The following is a 21,523-nucleotide window of genomic DNA, read 5'->3' on the forward strand; positions in this document are numbered from 1 at the left end:
TATAATACACTGCAGTGTTTTCTTAAGCAATTGATTAATGTATACTCGTCCTCATTTCGATCAGGGCTTCAGTCTCCTCTATTCGACCACGTCTATCCACGGTAATGGGACATCTTTGCGCTGCGTAAAATATGCCTTCTCCGTCTCCAACTGTGTTCAGCTCCTCACCCGCCACATTGTTCGCTTAATTTCCACTGCGGATTGCATTCACACCTGCACCGAATCGCAATCAAGTGCGATTGGAAGCGAAGCGAAACCCCCGTTTTTGCTCGGAGTAGAATGCGGTACTTTGATACGCATATAGAATTTTAATGAGCCTTCACACCTGCCAAACTAAGTGCACTTTCTGAAAATGCGCAGCAGGATTCGTTTTAATCGCAGCAAAGCTCTCTGGTGTGAATGTGACCTTATATGCTGCATGGTGGAGGAAAGTGTTCTTCAGTCTGCTTGAGATTCTGACACCCCTTCCCCGATGGCAGCAGTTTGAACAGACCGTTACGGGGGTGTGTGGGATCTTCTATGATATACTGGATTTACTGAGACAGCGCTGAGGTGTACAGCGACTCCAAATTGGCGCAGTTGACATCCGGTGATGCGCTCGGCTGTGCGCACCGCTCTTCTCAGAGCCTTAAATTTGGGCTGTATTTCATCAATGCTCTTTGGCCACTCAGAATAGCCAAAGAGCATTGATCACGCCTCCAGGTCTTTAGTTTACTCAAGTTAGGTAATAAGACCTGGTACTTAAGACACGCAAAACACAGCCCACTTTATTTATTGTCCCTATGTCTGTGCAACTCCTATACCAGCTAGTGTTGTATTTAGTTGACTACCTTTTTTCACTGAGGAAAACAAAATAAAAACGTAGGTACGATGACTAAAACACTAAGACGAAATATACTGACAATTTCGTCAACAAATAAAAACTAGACTAAAATGTTAGGGCGGGGACTAGTGGAGAAGCGATCCAGTATAGAACTAAAAGACAAGTCATTTTATGTTATGGTTGTATGCAGATCTACAAGCTCACAACGCGTCGTCCTTTTCGTTACTTCCTTACCAATGTTAGACAGGGATGTGAATTATCGATTAATGCATTCATTAATTCGTTAATTGATAAGATTTGATAAGGATTTAGATCTAAATCGATCCAACGGAGTCTATCACTGCATGGGAACACTCTGCCACAGTTGGATTTCAAAGTGTGTGTGTGCATGAAAGGGTGTACAGTATATCTCTGAGAGTGTACACGCACGCACACACACACACACACACACACACACACACACACACACACACACACACACACACACACACACACACACACACACACACACACACACACACACACACACACACTGCACATATTATTGTGCACATACCACAGAGTTTTATGACGATCTTAGGTCATATAGTCACACTCTGCCAACCATTGAATTTTCATCTCAATGCCACAAATGACTTGTCTCAGCCTGTGTTTTGTTTTGTTATCAATATGGTATGTGTTGAGTATACTGTATGTTGCGTGTGATCTTTGGACTTAAATCTGTAGGAAATACTTGCCATTTATATAGTTCAAAGGTATGCTATTAATTGATTGCCTTAGTTCTGGTCTGTTTTTCTTTATTTTAATTGTTTATATTAAGTAGTTCCATCTGACAGAGAGGTAGTTCAACAATACAAACGATGCTGGGTTCATTTATTTTTAATGCGTGGCCCCCAGAGCCCCCCACCAAATGACTGGAACTTAATATTCACCTAAACAAGACCATAACTCCCACCACGGGACTCAGGGAATCAATTTATACAGATGATGTTTAGGGGACGTTTCCTAATAAGATCAAGTGGGATTCATCATTCAGTACACCTGGTTAAGAACAGATTTGGACGTTAACGCATTGATGAATCCCAGATAGGCTTTTCTTATTTTTCTCTCAACAGCCAGTTAAGAGAACATTATAAGATAAATATAAATCGGGGGACTAAATTAGGCCAAATAAATCTGTTTCTAGTTTGACGTTTTATTTTGCCTAAATCACAAGACCAACTGTGATTTAGGCCAGTCACACTCTTGAGATAGGCCATTTTACTAAAAGGGGCAGGGACATCATGATCCTTTTCAATAAGGACATTTAGGCAGTTGTATCAGAAGGTGGCCAGTGTCATCATGACATGAAGAAAAATAAAACTCAAAAATGAGCTGCGCCATTGTTTTAACCCTCCTGGGTCCATGTTATAATTGTCCGTTTGGGCATGCCTTTGGTGTTTCTTTTATAAACACACATTTAGAAAGTGTTTACCTAGCAGTGTTCGTTATCCTTTTTTTCCCAGGACAACCTCAGTTATAAGATTCAGCAATACATTATTGACTTTTACATACTATTGGAACCAGAAACACATAAAACAAAATATAATCAAACAAAAGGTGACGATACGTGCATGCACTCCATGCACCACACATATGACAGACTGAGTTCCTTCTCTTCTCTTCTCTTCTCTTCTCTTCTCTTCTCTTCTCTTCTCTCTCTCTCTCTCTCTCTCTCTCTCTCTCTCTCTCTCTCTCCTCTCTCACATCATCTTTAGAATAATGGTAGCAGGTGACATTTTAAGGTGTTCAGATATGGCCAGTGAGCCGTGAACCTAGCATCTGCCATCAGCAGATTATATAATCCCTGTTTTCTGCTGCTGCCTGTCTGGGATTAGATTAAACACACTGCTTCTATAGTTCCTGCTAGCTCAGCATAATAATAGCTTTATATATGTCGTCATAGGTTCATATAGGCTACAGTATGTGCAGATGCTAGCTCAGCACATATAGCTTTATATGTCGTCAATGTTGGGTGGAAACGTTACATGTCCAAAAACGTTCCTTTTTGTATTCCTTATTTTAGAATCACTTTGAAATTGTGAAAATAGCCCAAACTGCCTGACAGCAGTGATATGCTGTATGTTCATGTTCTACTGTAACTCAGCATAGCTACAGTGCTGTTGCCATGCATTCATATATATAGGCTACACAGTATGTTATGATGCTAGCTCAGCATAATAGCTTTATATATTTCAGGGCATTATGGTATGCCTGGTTGAAAACCTGGTTGAAATCCAAAATGGTTACTCTTCAGGAAATCTAAAAAGGAACTAACTTATGTAGTTATTAGGGGGGTAACTAACAATACTATTGGTGAATTGATTTTGAATTCCAATGATACAACATGCATTGAAATGTAAAGAGCAATTCATCAAATTGCGTGAGGTATTGTATGGTGTTTTTAATGCAAATTAAGTGCTTTCCCATTCCATGTCGCTAGACTTTGTCTATCGATAATGTACGATAACTGTTTTCGTGTCAAGGTGCAAGTTTGCCCCATTATGTGTTCAAAATAAATACAATGTGTTTGGAGAATCACTTTCTGTTAAAACTGAAAGATCCTGCACTATATCAAGCCATGTTTCACACATATTGATATTGTTTTGGCTAAATAGTTATACTTTATCGATTTTATATCATCGAATCATAGTGTATTGTATCGCCAAGAATGAACGAACATCGCCCCATGTATTGCGATGCATAATTGCATATCATATACCGGTATATGTTAAAATCGTTACACCTTACCTTGCTGTACTTTATAAGCACTTGTGAATACTAATATTTTTAAAAGCAGGTTAAAACCTTTTTGTTTCGTAAGCATTTCCCCATGTTGTCATCGGATTCTCTTATACAGTTATCTACGTTTTGTTTTGTTTTAATCCTTGAGTACTGACTGTATTGTGCATTATTATACTACTGTTTGTTTTTAACTTGATTGTTTTATATTGTGTCCACTGTGCCGCACTTGTAACCTTGTTTCGAAAGGTGCTTTATGAATAAAATGTACTTATACTTTTCATTTATAAAACCCATGGACACACTTACAGTAACCACGTTCACTACACTTGTTTTTTTAAGACTTGTTTTTGGCTTTTGTGCCGCAATTGATAGTAATTCAGTGAAGACGTACAGGAGTGATGGAGCAATGGTTGTCATGAACGAGACTCGAACACGCGACATGCTGTCAGGCCAGAGCCTGTATGTGGACCATGGCCAGCGGGCGTCCCCACTACACTTGTTGAAGATAAGTACGAGGAGTGTACGATGTACTGTACCTATACTGTACACACACAATAGTGAAAATAGCCGCAGAGCGACATAATTGACGGGGCTGATTTGTTTATTTTTGGAACACAGTTCTTAAATTCTTATATTGACCTGATCCAAAAATCATGCATGATATTTTCAAGGGAGAACTAATATCAGCACAGGATCTCCCCTCTGAACGCCACAGGAGTGTGTGTGTGTGTGTGTGTGTGTGTGTGTGTGTGTGTGTGTGTGTGTGTGTGTGTGTGTGTGTGTGTGTGTGTGTGCGTGCGTGCGTGCGTGCCTGTGCGTGTGTGTTGTGGCATTATGCTGGCTGCGAGTGTGTTGGGGATGTGACCAGAAGACAAATTACCCGAGGCTGAGAATTACATCACCAGTGAGTTTGTCGCCATTTCAACAATAAAGCCAGTGTTCGGTGTGTGTGTGTGTGTGTGTGTGTGTGTGTGTGTGTGTGTGTGTGTGTGTGTGTGTTTTAATGGAGTGACAGCTCGCATTGAAATGAGGTCAAATTAAGGGGGGGGGGGGGGGTGTAGAGGGGGGTGTAGAGGGGCTCAGTGGCTGTTGAGAACATGAGAGGCTTTTAACGCCACAAGACATCTGCTCCCAATAGTAAATAGAAATGTGAAGTGAGGGGCACTCAGTGAGGGCCCACTGGTGGGCTGTGAGGGTACTATTGCAATTAGGCCCCCACATAATTGAAAAAAATGTGATCACGTGACTACATAGAGTATGCACAGATTTGCGTGGTGTATGGATAAAATATGTATAGGAGTAATATAATAAGACCACACCCGTGTGAAGTGAGGGGCGCTCTTATCATCGTAGCCTACATCATCATACAATTACATCATCTCATTCCGGGCCAATGAGACAGACACACACTCATGGTGGCGCTATATAACATCGCGTTCTGGACCACCATTTTTAAATGGGGGGTCCATCCGCAGACACATTCATACACATCTGGGGGTCCTTGGACATGAACATGTCAAAGGACATTATAGGAAGGTATACAGCCCCTCCTCCCCTCTCTGTTCCTGTTCTGTTATCGACCATAAGGATGGTTACCACGGCGACCACAACAGCTTTCCTCCACTCTGATGAACATGCTGTTGTCCAATTTGCCCTTGATGGAGCTGTGTGTGTGCGTGCGTGCGTGCGTGCGTGCATGCGTGCGTGCGTGTGTATGTGTGTGGTTATGAGTCATACAGCTATAGCTAATGCTGGCTAATATATATACCCTCAACCACTAGCATCTCTATTCTGGTGGGAATATTCTCCGAAAATAAGACCATCTGAGGGATTTTGCCTGTCAATCATTGCCTCTGCTCCGCCCCTCCCTGGGGGATCTGAGGTATTTTTCCTGTCAACCATCGACCTCCGCCTAGATGCCTAAATTGTAAATTGTCATATAGATCTTTTGCTCTTGAGACTGTAAAATGAAACCGAATGGACCCTTATAGATCTTTATAACTCTTGAGACTGTAAAATGAAACCAAATGGACCCCGTGATCCGTTTGGTTTCATTTCACACTCTCAGACATCTATACACAAACATGTATACATACGGTAGAATGTAAAATAATTACTTTGATCAACGTTTTCTGTTATCTCTCCTCTGGTATAGGCCTATACCACATCAACATATACAGCATGGAATTGTGGACAAATTATTATTCAACCAAATATTCTTTCATTTTGGGTCTGAGAGGCTGAATGTCATCAAACGGTGGTCCATATATGGCTCAAATGCTGCATACGTAATGGACCGATTATTGATATTAATTTATGACATTGTTGGACACTTTCCCCAAAATCGTTCTGTGTCTAACCCTATAACATCCCATGAACACATTCAAAATGCAAAGTGCTTTACTGTACATACATTACATAATTGTAATTATAAAAAACACAAAAAACAAGATAAATGTGGTTCTTGCAAATCCAAAACATTCTCCTGGATGGAGGAACAGGTGATAGGCTTATATGTGTGACTGTGTGGTGCCGTGGGAGGGAGGGATGGAAAAACAGACTCATCATGTATTGATTGTGTAGGTGTGAAAAAAACATGATTTTCCTCTCTCTCTTCGTCTATTTATAGCTCATCCTCAAAGGAGGAGAGGAGAGGAGAGGAGAGGAGAGGAGAGGAGAGGAGAGGAGAGGAGAGGAGAGGAGAGGAGAGGAAAGGAGAGGAGAGGAGAGGAGAGGAGAGGAGGTGACTGCAGTGGTGCAATCTCCCAGAGTGCACCAGGGCAATGTGGTGGTATGAGGAGCGTGACATGTGTGTCCCTCTGTCTGTCCTTCACATAACCTACGGAATCGAATGGGTTGCATATGTACTCATGACAATATTGTGTAAATATATATTGTATAGTATGAATGCATGTAAGTTATATATGTTTGCACAGTATGTATTCAATTAATTTAGTGAATGATATTTGCACAGCCTATATTGGCACTTTATTAACTTGCCCAGTTGAATTTTGCCCAGTCATAATTTTATTGTTGAATACTGTTCCCTGTGTAGAGCTGAGATGGCCAATCAGCCAACGAGTAACACCTGGAGAAATGCTTGGTGTTTAACAAACACGAGGGGCATTTGTATAGTTGCTAATTTATGTGGTATAGGGTAAAGTTATTGTAGTTATTATATTGTGTAGTAATTCATGTAGACCTTTGATATACTTGTGGATATTGATGTATTTATTGTGTTTATTTATGTATTTATTGTGCTATATTTATTGAATGACAGCCAGGTTTAGAACACACCCATCTAATGGTATAGTCCATGCTGGCTCATTAGTTCAGCTGAGCATAAAAGGCTGGCAAATGCCAGTTGATAAAGGTCTGTGTTGAGGGGATGAGCTACATGCTGTGCTTGTCCTGATTTTACCTAGTTTACTTGCAACCTATGTACTGTCTGTTGCAGCTGCAAGACGGTCATCCTAACAATTGCATTATTATAACTACATAATGCTGTCGGTTGTCTTCGAAGGACAAGACACACAGATTGAAATTGACCAATGATGACCGATAATGGCAAATATATCGCCAATACCTGTATAGTGGTGGATATGTCTGTGCATCCCTATGCAAAATATGTACATTTCAGCAAATGACAATCCTCAAAAACTTCCGAGGAGATTATACTAGATAAATAGTGAGGAGCAAATAGCGAGCACACTATATACACGCCAACTTTCCACCAATAGAAAACCTGCCATTTCTGTTAGCTTGGATTCCCCATCGTTGGTGTCACTGGTTGCCGGGTTTCTGAACTGTCCACAGCCCTCCTCTGAGACACAGAATGAGTAGACCTGTTTCTGAACTGTCCACAGCCCTCCTCTGAGACACAGAATGAGTAGACAGAAAAATGAGGATACGACTGAAAATAGCTGAAGTGGCTCCGGCCCCTGAATCGTTAACCTGGCCATGGTTCAAATGTGCATGCTATTTTTGTCCCTAATATAGAGACACACACATGCACGCACACGTATAGCACTTGCAGCCTCGACAACCTTATGGCGTATGCATGCATAGGCTCAATTTATATAACTTAGATAGCATTTTCAGTATAGCACTCTAAAGTGTATACGCATCGTTTCATTATCTAGATATTCCACTGTTAGGTTCTTATAGCTTTCGTGTGATTCATGGTGACTATTTTTTTATGTATTTGATGTATTACCATTACCATATTTTTGTTCTTGCTTACTGTAAATCGCTCTAGATTAAGAGCGTCTGCTATAAATGTACACATGCCAGGTAGAAGGTTGTTTTTGTTTGGACCCCCCCACCCACCGCACAGTCCAGGGGATCCCTTGGCATGACCGGCACTCTCCCACGACGAGCAGCGGTTGCCGGGCAACCAGCGGCGGTCAGCCATGCTCGCTTTTGTCTGGGTGGCCTTTTTAGCTGTCAACGGAACCGAGCCGTTGTCGTCATGGTAACCGAACCGAGGGTTATATACGCCTGCCGTTCCAGTGGTCCTGCGAGCGGCATTGTTGTGGGTCTTCTGAGGACAGAAGCCCAGCAGGGACAAAACTCAGCTGAGACTAATTTTGACATATAATCTACGAGTCAGTGGGTCTTAAAGTGGGGTCTGCGGACCCTCTGGGGGGCAAATGAAGGGCTCCCAGGAGGTCCCCAAACATTATATACAGTACATTGACCATTTGAAATTATAGCAGTCGCATTGTGAGTCTGACGCATTGTGAGCTTGTAGATCTGCTATTTAAGAAGATAAACCACATTCACAGAAGATGGAATATATTATCTTATTATGTATTAGAATATATTATATTATTTATACTCTTAAATTAACAATATAAAACCAATAAAAAAAATGTAAAACTATATGATCCCAGACTATTTCAGTGGACAAATTATTATTATGTAGCCTACTTTCTGTAGCCTACATTAACTATTTTATTTAGTTGGAGATGTTAATTGGAACCTTAGGAGAGAGGGGACAATATGATTACTGGGACATTGTGTTACAGTCATGCTTAGTGTTGCATTGAAATGATGACCATATTATTTGCTTTCTCCATTGCCTCTATTTCGAGTTCCAACTTCCTCATTTTCCTTCTTCGATACTCAATGTTGACCTCATGTTTTGCGTATAAGTTCCTCACAGTCTCTGAAGTCTGTTAAACACACATCAATTAGCACAACAGCGGGAATTGTGCATTGGAGGTGGATGTCCTCAAGTTATAGGCCTAGTCACTGCATTGGCATGCTGGCTGTCATCCGGCTGGGTCTGTCCTCCTGATAGGAAATTATATTTTTTATGACAACCACATCACCGATGGCATATTTATTTGACAGATGATTGACAATTTGACATGATACCTCCAACACCGACACAGTCTCCTCATCATGTGCCATATCCCCTCGTCGTCTGCCTCCTCTTCAGAAATGCACGTTCAAGTCTGTCTCTAGGGGCTCACGGTGGCACAGTCGGTAGTGCTGTCGCCTCACAGCTAGAAGGCCCTGGGTTCGATTCCCGCTGGGGACGCTGTGGGCACAAGGGGCGTGTTCCCTCCTCCGCGTCAGCAGTGCCCATACCCGAGGCGGGGGTTGGCGAAAAGGATAATTGAAAGGCTAAAATACAAAACAAAACATGACACAGTATAGCAGAGCTTGTGTGACTATAGCAGCCGCCATCTTGGAGACCGCTCAGTGTGGGACTACATGAGCATTACATTGTCCGAGTCTCTATAATGCGAAACCGGACAACAGAACACACACATTTCAGATCTTTGGCACCTGTAGCACGGTCTCCCCGACTCAGTGTTGTTTTTGGCAGCAATTTTCTATTTTAGGATGCTCTGCCATCCACGTGAGTTAGTTTTTTGGTATAGTACATTTTAATGTATTTGTCTGAAAATCAAACTCAAAGTGGCTGCCAACTTATAGCAGAAAACATTTGACAATATATTTTTTGCCTAAAGATGAGATATGGTGAACCGAAACGTCAGCTGAAGAAGACGGAGGAGGTTGTTGCCTGACAGTGATGGCATATACACGCTTTAGTATTTGACAGATGGAGGTCTGTTTCTCCATAGTAAGTGTGTGGCTGTGAACGCTATAACTGCTAACACAGCTACCAATGTGAGAGAGGGAGAGAGAATGTGTTTGTGTGTGTGTGTGTGTGTGTGTGTGTGTGTGTGTGTGTGTGTGTGTGTGTGTGTGTGTGTGTGTGTGTGGGGGGAGGGGGCAGATGGTGTCCCAGTTCTCTGAGACAAATCTGCGTTCACACACACACACACACACACACACACACACACACAGGCACGCATGCACATATATACGCATGCACGCACTAGGCACACACACACACACACACACACACACACACACACACACACACACACACACACACACACACACACACACTGAGTGGCTGAGCTACAGAACAACAGATGTTCTGATTGGCCGAGAAACAGACAGTTGCTGTTATGTAACATCCTGCTGCTGACTTCAACCAGGTGCATGCTGGGATACCTGAGGAGGTCGTTGCGGACAAAGAAGTACAGATGAGGAGAGGAGAGGAGAGGAGAGGGGAGAGGAGAGGAGAGGAGAGGAGAGGAGAGGAGAGGAGAGGAGGGGAGAGGAGGGGAGGGGAGGGGAGAGGAGGGGAGGGGAGGGGAGGGGAATGGACAGGTGAGGAGAGTAGGGGAGAGGATGGTCGAGGAGGGGAGAGGAGAAAAGTATAAGGAGAAATGGGAAAGGAGAGGAGAACTGTGTTACATAAGCTAACAGCGTGAGAGAGAAGGAATCCATTCATGTATTGTAACCTGGGGGAGGGGCGGTATAGGGTGCGATAGAAGGAGAGATAGAAAGAGATAGGGATGGACTGAAGGCGATGAGTTAATGACGCGTTGGAATGACGTTACTGATGATGGAAGAATGTACGAGAGAGAGAGAGAGAGAGGGAGAGAGAGAGAGAGAGAGAGAGAGAGAGAGAGAGAGAGAGAGAGAGAGAGAGAGAGAGAGAGAGAGAGAGGAGACTGCAGAGGGGGGTGATGTGGAGGAGGTAGCCTACTCTCTAAGTGACAGTGTGTGTGTGTGTGTGTGTGTGTGTGTGTGTGTGTGTGTGTGTGTGTGTGTGTGTTTGTGTGTGGGGTGGGGGGGGGGGGGCAACCAGGCCATGTGAACGTTGCCATGACAACAAAGGAGAGGGGAGGGGGGTGAGAGTGTTTAATGTGTGCATGTGCATGCATATTTGTGTTTAAAATCTTTATATATATATACACGCACACGCACGCACAAACACACACACACACACACACACACACACACACGCGCACGCGCACGCACACACACACACACACACACACACACACACACACACACACACACACACACACACACACACACACACACACACACACACACACACACACAATTTTGTCTGGTGACTGAGGGTTACATGTCCACTAGGTGGCACCAGAGATCAGATGTGCATTCTGTTGACCTTTCTTTTCCACTGTCCATTTCTGTGTGTTCTGTTCGTATCTCGACTGGTCAAATAGCCAGCATACCTGAGACGCACACACGCACACACAATAAGATCTATTATTATGATTATTATTATAAAGCACAATACAACAATGTTGTTGTTTTAAAATGTGCTATATAAATAAAGGTGGGATGGTATGGTATAGGTTCATGGAAATAATTTCTTCTTTATGGAGAATAACATGGTCTCATCTTAAAATTGTTTCATATAAGCGTCCGACAATAAACAAGCTGTCTCTGCGTTATCGCCAGGGAGGTGTCTCTGTTGTTTGCGACAGTCAGTCACTCATTATGATAGTCTTTTTCTAGCGAAAATGTAACTAATTTAACTAATTTAACTAAATTGAACTAATTCAGTCAGTTGATTCTTTATATCCATATCCATCCATATCCACTTCGGTGCTCTATATTCAGCTCCCACTCCACCCCACTCTTTGCAGCTAGAGAGTGAGGGGATTTTGTACAACCACAATGGACACAATGGCTTTCACAATGGCTTTTAGCATTATCTTGTTAGATTGTACTTGCCATACGGTTTACCTCCACAGCCACAATAGCAGTGCCGGTTCTAGGCCTTTTGAGGCCCTAGGCAACATATTATACAGAGGGCCCCCCCCACTCCTGCTTTGCCACGCCGGATAAAAATTGTAAATTTGCCATGAAAATGCTTCAATCTGGTGCACTTTGAGATCAAAATTAAGAAGCTAGGTGGGGGCCACATATGTTTATAAACAAATCCCAAATGTTTATAAACAAATCCCAAATGTTTATAAACAAATCCCAAATGTTTATAAACAAATACCAAAATGTTTATAAACAAATCCCAAATCCCTTGGTCCTACCCCCCCCGACCATGAGACTTACTACAGGTCAACTGGTAGTGGTCCTACCCCCCCCATGAGACTTACAAATCCCAAATGTTTATAAACAAATCCCAAATATTTGTAAACAAATCCCAAATGTTTATAAACAAATCCCAAAATGTTTATGAACAAATCACAAATGTTTATAAACAAATCACAAAATGTTTATAAACAAATCCCAAATCCCTTGGTCCTACCCCCCCGACCAATAGGGCTACTAGAGTGAGCGATAACAACAATCTGGTAACACCCACCTATAGAACAAACATGGACACATTCTCGAAGGAGAGGATGCAATTCAAGCCCTTTATTTAGGTGCTAGTATAAAAACAAATGACTAACGTTTCTTCGACCTAAATGATCTTCATCAGAGTCATACAATGGCAGCATTTGGGGATGTATTTATATATGCAAAGTAGGTGAGGGCTGAGCTCTCAATAAGCCAATGGAAAATGGCCATGTTACATGGTAGTAACCCCTTTCTGCCATGCAGTCTGCAGAAGTATATAGGTTTGACTATGGAAAAATACTATTTAACAGTTACATAAATAAAATCAAACAGTGAATTAACCACATAAAAGCCATAGGAAATATTAAAGTCAGCACAACCATCTGCGTGGCTGAGCTAGAAAGTAAGTGGGCTGCAGTTAGTTATTAAATGGTGGTTATGGGGAATAAATAACTCATACGACCATTATAGTCTCTGAAACATAATTTATTAATAACGGCAAATAAACAAATGTATTTCTTGTGACCCCCAAGAGACGTGAGACAAATAAACACCGAAACCACATATTATAATCGTTAAGGAAAGTGTATCCATTATGTAAACTCTTCATTTCCATTTTCCAGCCATTTAGTTGCATTTTTTTTTTTACACATTCAGAAAATAATCTGGCGCCCCCCGGAAACAATTTGGCGACCCCCCCCCCCCCCCCCCCCGAGTGGTCGCGACCCACATGTTGAGAACCTCTGATCAAAGTGACAGGCGGATGTAAACAGAGCTACTGATGAGGACGTCACGTCAAAGTAAAGTCTTCCTTTGGGAACCTTTTTCAAGTCTACGGGGCCCCCATTTAATGTCACTGTTGTCTCTGGGACTCCGATTTATATTGTGCAATCAATGTTGATTTAACTCTGAGAGTGTACAAATGGAACACTCTCTGAGTTACAGACCCACAAGGGTCCATTTTGGTTCCTATATCAATAGACCTATAGGGACCATCTAGGGCTAAGCATCCACCAGAGCCACCCCTTGCCCCCCCCCCCCCCCCCCCCCCCCACCCCCTGGAGCCGTCAAAGACGCCTGTATCCAATTTTAATTGTCAGGGGGGGTTGTGACATTTTGTCTAGCCAGGGGCCCTAACTAGTATACTGTAAATCACTGGACACCCCTGAGCTTAATTGTATCTTTATGTTGCTGCATGCGGCTTCCATTGAGAATGAATGGTATAGCCTGTATCTTTGTAATCTTAATGTCGCTGTCTCCCATTGAAGATGGATGGTAGCCTGTAGCTTTGTATACCGTCATGTTGCTGTCTCCCATTGGAAATGAATGGTGGCCTGTGGCTTTGTATATAGCTGCCAGTGTGAACATAGCTTAAAAAAGAGACACTATACTGAAACAACCTCATCCTGTCGTCCATCTTGTTTGGCACGGTTATTTTCCAGTGAGGTCAGTATAGGAGAAAGATTGAACATAAAGTTTACATTTTTATCATTGAATATATTTCCCATAAAAAAGTGTTATTACCCACTAGTGTTATCACCCACTAGGCTCCAATTGAACCTTTATCAGACCACATCACACTTGTACAGTATCACGCAGGCAGGTTGCAAAAGAACCTGACGGATCATAATAAGGCGCCATGGGAAATAAGTCACGACACTCACTCGTAAAAAACTTGAATTCGATAACATTTTCAGCTGCAGATATATAGTTTTCCTCCCAGCATAGGATGTTTTACTGTGATATCTCTTTCTTGAAATACAGTATATATTCCTTGCTTTCTGCAGTTTGTAAGAGATTTTATTTTTAAAACAGTTGTCCTCCAAATCCTGCCCTCCATGCAGTCGTCGTGACTCGTCGTGAGACACGCAGAGTGAGTGCTCGTCCATCTCTGTAGGGCATCCATTTTACACAGCGGATACAGGCCGTGGTGGGGAAAAGGTACTCAATGTAGACGTACAGTACATTGCGGTATCAGGTAAAAGTCCAGAATTCAAAATGTACTTGAAGGATAATCGGTCTGTCTGCTCTCTGCTCCGAGCATCGACCAGCTGTATCCATTAGGGCAGTGCACGGTTCCGAAACGTTTTTGCTCAAGACCCCAAAAATAAATTAGACTTTTGCCCGGGGACCCAAACTATAGTGAAAATAGCAGATATACAAGCTCACAACGACACAAACCGTCGCGTTGAGAGCTTGTAGATCGGCAATTTTCACTACTTCTTAAACATTTGTTTCCTAATTAATGGAATTTCTTCGATTATTTCGGATTTCTTTATGAAATGACTGGAAAAAAATCATTGAATTTTGTTTTTAATTCATGAGCTTTTTGGGAATGTTTTTTGAAAATGTTTTGAAACAATAACATTTAAAAAAAAGAATGAAGGGACCCATACAAATGTGTCCGTTCATGGACCACAAATGGGTCCCGACCCAATGTTTTGGGAACCAGTGCATTAGGGAACAGAACCAATCCATGGTTCTATAGGAACCCTGCAGGCTGTGACGTCCTGGTCGTCGTCAAGGACTATTGAAAGAGGACGGGAAGCGAAGACGGTGGACTCCATGTTGCTCCCTGGAAGGAAAGAAATTGAGACCAAAGGAAGCTGAACGCGGAAAGTGTTGGCTGCATATAGCCCCATTGCGCATGTCCACCGTACTAGTCTTAGCTTCCCATCCTCTTTCAATAGTCCCTGGTCGTCGTCATCAGACAGGCTGCTGCTGCTGTCTGGAAGGCACTTCCACGGGGGACGGTCCCGGGTTGGGGACGTTGATGTTGGGGTCCTCGTGGTCCTCCACCTGGTAGCACTTGCCCAGGCTCTTGATGATGTTGAAGTTGTGGCGGGCCGTCTCCGCCAGGCTGCTCTCCAGGATCCAGCCGTCCGACTGCGAGTCGGGGTCTCCTCCCAGGCGCACCACGTTCTCCAGGGCCGTCTGCAGGTAGCGCACGCCCGTCAGGACCAGCAGCTGCATCGTGAAGGTGACAAGGACAAAAACCTTAGAGTATTATATTAATAGAGACACCCGGAGGAAACCCTGTGGCGAAATGGACATAGTCATGGCCGAATTTGTCATTTGCAGCTCGAGCCAGCGCTGGTCCGTTGTACTATCATTGCGCACGTTCATGTTATTGGGTCCATGACACTGCACGCAAACGGCGCAATGATAGTCAAACGGCAGCGCGTTCATGTGTTTGGGTCTAATCAATCCCAGAATGCACTCTGTTCCTACCCGGAAGGAGGAGTGAAATCGCCTCATGCGCTTCTGAGCAACTTAGTTTTAGTCATAGTCTCGTGAATAGTTTTCATTTAGTTTCAGTCACATTTTAAGTCACCTGGAATGTTTTAGTGTTAGTCTAGTTTTAGACTAAATATCATACGATTTTAGTCGACTACAGCTACAGTTGACTTTAGTCGAACAAAATGTATTTTGGCGGGCCTTGATGCCATCGTAATGACACTTGCTGATGATGATCGTCTATTGTAGATCGTCTATTTTTTTGCCATGCAACTAATTGTAAAATTACTTATACTGGATCTCTTGTCCACTAGTCCCTTCCTAACATTTTAGTCTATAGTTTGTATTTGTTGATGAAATTGTCAATATATTTAGTCATATCGTTTTAGTCATCATAGCTTAGTCTTCATTTAGTTTTTGTCAGTGAAAACTAGGTAGTCGACGAACATTTTTCGCCTTGGTTTTAGTCGACGAAAACAACACTGTGACACATCTTAATGGAACTATGGAAAGCACTTCCACTCCCTATCTTCCGCCGTAGTCTGAAAACCCACCCCCTTCAGACTCCCAACTTATAGCCTGTAGCATTTGCCGTAGCACTTGCCCCAGCCTAGACGACCTTACAGGCGTATGCAAAGGCTTAGGTAGAATTTTATGTAGACATGGAACTCTATAGTGTATACGCATATAGTTTTATTATATAGACTGTTAGGCTCTTAGCTATGATTCTTGACGACACGTAGTTCTTGCTCTTGTGCGTCTGCTAAATGAAACAAACACTGCATAGGCCTATGTCAATGGAAAATTGCACCTCGTTACCACCCTGCCATTAACTTTTACAGGTATGGCCGCGGTGTGCATAATGGTCTATCGCCATTAGTGCAACGACACCTGCAGTACCTCAAACAGCCAGATGACGGAGACGATGAAGCCAATGGACTGCATGATGCCGGTGTAGTGGTCGAGCAGCACCTGGCGACAGCCCCGACGCCACAGGTTCAGCTGCTCCGATTGGTGGTGGTAGTTGAAGTGGGCGGAGTCGTTGGTGACGTGCTGCTGGATGCAGGGGCGCGGCGAGTAGGTGCTGCAGCAGCTGAACGGGACGCCGTCCGTCAAATACTGGCCCGCCACGTTGCTATGGAGACGACTGGACAGACAGACAGACAGACAGACAGACAGATTCATAAACAGTTTAGTTGGTGCCACAATACCTACTGTGCTGTAGGCATGAAAACAATGAAACAGACCTGAATTGGGAGTAATTTAACACTTATGGTGCCTAGGACGTCCACAGTTGTATTAAGGGATTTTTTTTTATCGATATAAAACGGGACGTCATTTTTTTGACAAGGGCAACGCCTTTCTCGTCCGTCCCGGACCTGTTTTGCTGCGAGCGCAGCCATTCACTTCCTGGTTTACGGGCCCGACAATCTTCCTTATTTACTCTGAATATACGCCGCTGTTTTGATCAGAAAGCAGATGTTCTCTCCTAATTTCTGACTTCAGCATGCATCTCGTTTGGATTATTAACGCTTCTAAAGAGAGATCAGTTTTACAAAGGCAGATTTTGGGAGGAAATGAAAGGCGAGTAAAATCTCCGTCCCTCCTGTACAATTGAGTGTTTAAAGGTAGAGTAAGTGATTTTCTTTGATTAAATACTGTAAGTGTTAAAAAGCTCTATGTGAACGCACTCATTGCTGTAGAGTGTTTGTTAAGTCTCCCTGTCTCTCCAGCCTTTTATTAAACAGAAAATGCATTTTCAGGTCGGGATACCAATTTTATCCAAACGGGATAATAGAGAACACAGTCAGGATACAGATTAAACAAGTGGAACTTGAACACTATAAAAAATAAATGAGCAGAAAAATGGCTATACTCTCTCCTCTGATTGGCTGAAATGTTGTCACCTATAACTGAAAATTAATTTCTGTTCATTATATTATTAAAGAGCTGGAGAGACATGAGGGAGACCGGCGGTGATATATAGGCTGCAAATATCTTGTTCACGCCGCCCCCGGGGGGCTTTTGCTTTGAGCAGATCCACATGAGCGCGCATGCAAGTCGAAGTAGAGAAAATGTGATCGCTGTGGCTCATTTTGGTGCCCCTGGGCCCGGGCCGCATTGTCTGGGCCCCGGTGCTCGACCATGAGAGCACTGCAGTGCATGTTTCCAAACCGCACAACAAGCTATAGACTCCTTGGAGAATATGAGAACGTGTACTCTTGGACGTGGTTGTCGGTCATGTCCAGGTATCTGCTGCTGATCCACTGGATGGACAGCCAGTCCTTATAGCCGCTGTTCCCGCAGCATTCGAACTGCATCTGCAGCACGTCCACTGTCCTCTTCAGAAAGCACCGCCCCGGAGTGTCTGTGTCTATATATACAGGACATGACAACAAAGACACTTATAATTATAAGCGGCGGTGGCTCAGGGGTAGTGTGGCCGGATGGTAACCGCAAAGGTTGCCAGAAGAACCGCGGTCTCCCCCGGAGTCAGTGTCAAAGTGTCCTTGAGCAAGACACTGAACCCCCGAATTTCTCCTGATGTTCTGGTTGGTGCCTTGCATAGTTTCCGCTGCCATCGGTGTATGAATGTGTGTGTGATTGGGTGAATGTAATGCACAATCTCTGTAAAGTGCCTTGGATAAAGGCGCTATATAAATTCACCATTGAATTACACTTACAAACACCCCATTGCAGTCAGAACTGTAGTGCAGACTGTTAGGGCCGATTCATACTCCTATTTTAGAGCCGAATAAAAGTCGGTTCGGCGCTGTAGAGCCTACAATGTGACGTCATTTGAGGTTTGGGGGGGCGGGTACCGTCCTAAAGTCGTCTCTTCAGTGCTACCGAAATCATTTCGGCACTACAGCGCCGAAACAGTATGAATCGGCCCTTACAATTGTCCGACATAATCTGAAGACTCGCCTCGAAGGCACTTATCATTCCTTCCTGGCACCTTCTCGTCTGAAGCTATAGCGACTGACTGTCCAAGATATGGCTACCATGCAGACATTGGTCACTCAGTCTCATGTTGTTACATGAGAAAGACTGAAATTAGACGTGTTTATTTTTTTATTTTTTTCATCACAATGTTTTAAGAATGTAATTAGAGAGCATGCCATATTTTAACAGATGCTAAATTCCATTGTTTGGCTGTCTGCCTGGTAGTAGGCCTAACTATGATCGGCTAGTTTACTGAGGCACTACAGCACTGTCTCTGTACATTCTATGCATGTGATTACCTTAATTGATCTAAGTCACACTGCATAAGAGTGTCTGAAATGCCTGAATTGTGTAAATTAGTCTATCGAGATAGTGACGCCCATAATTCATGCGAGGCCTATATGGGACATTGGAAACTCTGTGGATATAATAAATAACCTCGCATGGTCCCGCGAGGCTCTCACCTTTGTAGTAACGCATGGCGTTGCGGAGCCCCACGAACAGCGACTCCTCCAGCTGACTGCGTATGCTGTAGCACATCAGCGCCCCCACCAGGACGCAGAAGGTGAAGACAAAGGTGAAGGCTATGTAAGGCAGCATGACCAGCTTCCAGCGCAGGAACTTGGTGGAGTCCACGCAGTCGTAGCAGATCTTCCCGCCCAGGAAGTTGATGCAGCACGCCACCACGCCCGTGGAGATGAGCATGTGGGGCACGTACAGGATCTCCTGGTCCGACATCACCTCCTGGCGCTTCTGGATCTCCACCTTGAGCAGTGGCGGAAGAAGCAGTAGCTTGTTAGAAAATCGTGGCACTCCATCCAAATAATTTGGCGATACTAATCAGATAAATAGCTAGATCTGCAAGCTTGTGTAGCCGGCTGAAATTGAGCCTTTGGGGCCACCGTAGACTGGCTGCCCTGCCACTTCCTGGTTTTCAATCAGTGTTACTATTTAAAGGCCTTGTAGTCTACCAAACAATAGTCTGCTTGGTGGTTACATGGCTGTGGGTCCTGAGACCTGAGTCATACACCTATGCTGGTTTAATGCTGTTGTCAGGGTGAGTGACATGATGTATTGTGTGCGTATGTGTGTGTGTGTGTGTGTGTATATAATATATATATATATATAGCATTTTAATAATTTTTGTTACTGCCCAGGTTTAGGTCACGTTGACGAGGCCATGTAAAGGAGGAATAACATGACAAAACACAGACACTTGAAGGTACATAATTATATATGCAAACAATTTGGTGTTCTGACTGGATGCAGTATTTTGTTATGTTGTACTAAATGGTTGTTTGTCTCCATTTCCATAGTAATCGCCACTATGCGATTATTTTGAGCCATTTCGTTTGTTTTCTGTTATTGAGCTGCTTCCCTTTGTTAATTTGTTGTTTCCCCCCCCCCCCCCATGGTGGCGAGTATTTCATATGGATGCCGAAGAGAACCGATTGACGATTTAGCTGACTGGCCGTAGGGGTTGCTATACCACTGGGATCTCACGTTAGCCCACGATTAAGGTTTGGCTGTGCACCTCTTTTCACGGTGTCGCTCCTGTTGTTTCCATGCATGCTGTGTGCTGTGCTTTGCTGTGCCTGTGCGTGTGGTTAGTATTATTATAGTTTCTTAGTCTTTTATTGGTTAGTGTGTTTTTCTAGCTGGTTAGCTCACCCGTATTAGCTTTTTAACTATTTTGCCTATTGGCCCCACTGGCTCCAAATGTGACCTCGTCTCCCCCTTTTATCAATAGTGTTGCACCTGTGTAGTGGCTTTATAGTATACCTGCTTTTAAGAGATTGTTCGCCTTATATATATATATATATATATATATATATATGATATTAAACGTTTTGTATTCGCCTTATATATATATGATAATAAATGTTCTGTATTCATACTCTTAAATGATTAATACATTTCCGTTTTGTGGAACAAAGTCTCAAGTCCTTATAACAAACTTGCATTGGTGGGGAACCCAGTTTACTGGTCTAGATAATTCCTTGAACTATCAAGGTGGCGTAGTCATACAAAAGTAAATCCTTTTGTACACTTGGTTACAATCGCAACACAGTCGCATTGTGAGCTCGTAGATCTGCTATTTTCACATAGGTTTAAACTTGTTTAAGCTTGTGTGGCCTATAATAGTCGCTTAGTTTGGGTTTGTTTTCATACACCTGATGTTGCTTGTTTCTCTTATACAACATCTGGCAACGAAACACTGTGATATACTTATATCCCGCGGCGATACTGACCTTGAGGAAGAGGCCCAGGCTGAAGAGGACCACCCCTGTCAGCACGGAGATCCAGTTGAGCAGCCACAGAGCCTGGGCCAGCCGGTCGCGCTCCGCCCGCGTGAACGTCACCCTGCCCACCGCCATGTCGGCGCCCTCGGGGCCGTCACTTGACGGTCGTGTTCTCCCGCCGGCGCCGTCTCATCCAATCAATCACAAGAGCTTTCAGGCAGGAAGCAGTAGCGTATAAGTCCAGAGGGACACAAAACTGTTTAGGATCACAGAGAGACGAGACAGTATGAGAATCCAGAGGCTAGAGAAAGTATATAGTTAAAATCCCATGTTAGCGACTGTATTAGACTGGTTGTACTGGTCAGACAGCTCCATGGTTTATACAACAGTATTAGACTGTGCATGGTTGTACTGGTCAGCTCTCAGTACAACAGTATTGGACTGTGGTTGTACTGGTCAGCTCTCAGTACAACAGTATTGGACTGTGGTTGTACTGGTCAGCTCTCAGTACAACAATATTATAGACTGTGGTTGTACTGGTCAGCTCTCAGTACAACAGTATTGGACTGTGGTTGTACTGGTCAGCTCTCAGTACAACAATATTATAGACTGTGGTTGTACTGGTCAGCTCTCAGTACAACAGTATTGGACTGTGGTTGTACTGGTCAGCTCTCAGTACAACAATATTATAGACTGTGGTTGTACTGACCAGCTCCTAGTACAACGGTATCAGACTGTGGTTGTACTGGTCAGCTCCTATAGTACAACGGTATCAGACTGTGGTTGTACTGGTCAGCTCCCAGTACAACAGTATCAGACTGTGGTTGTACTGGTCAGCTCAGTA

General features: G+C 43.5%; 1 protein-coding gene across 1 annotated transcript; it reads right to left on the reverse strand.

The window, feature by feature from the left end:
* Window positions 1–14,959: 14,959 nt before the first annotated feature.
* LOC308334533 (photoreceptor outer segment membrane glycoprotein 2-like) lies at window positions 14,960–20,814 on the reverse strand (the record flags this gene model as incomplete). The annotated part of the gene is made up of 5 exons (XM_080791331.1): window positions 14,960–15,220; window positions 16,391–16,637; window positions 17,711–17,864; window positions 18,901–19,201; window positions 20,689–20,814. 5 exons carry the CDS (start codon window positions 20,812–20,814, stop codon window positions 14,960–14,962), a joined length of 1,089 nt encoding a protein of 362 aa, XP_080647457.1.
* Window positions 20,815–21,523: the final 709 nt, after the last annotated feature.

Source organism: Protomyctophum bolini (assembly GCF_963924005.1).
Source record: "Protomyctophum bolini genome assembly, chromosome: 19".
In the NCBI taxonomy this organism is placed as follows: Eukaryota; Metazoa; Chordata; class Actinopteri; order Myctophiformes; family Myctophidae; genus Protomyctophum; species Protomyctophum bolini.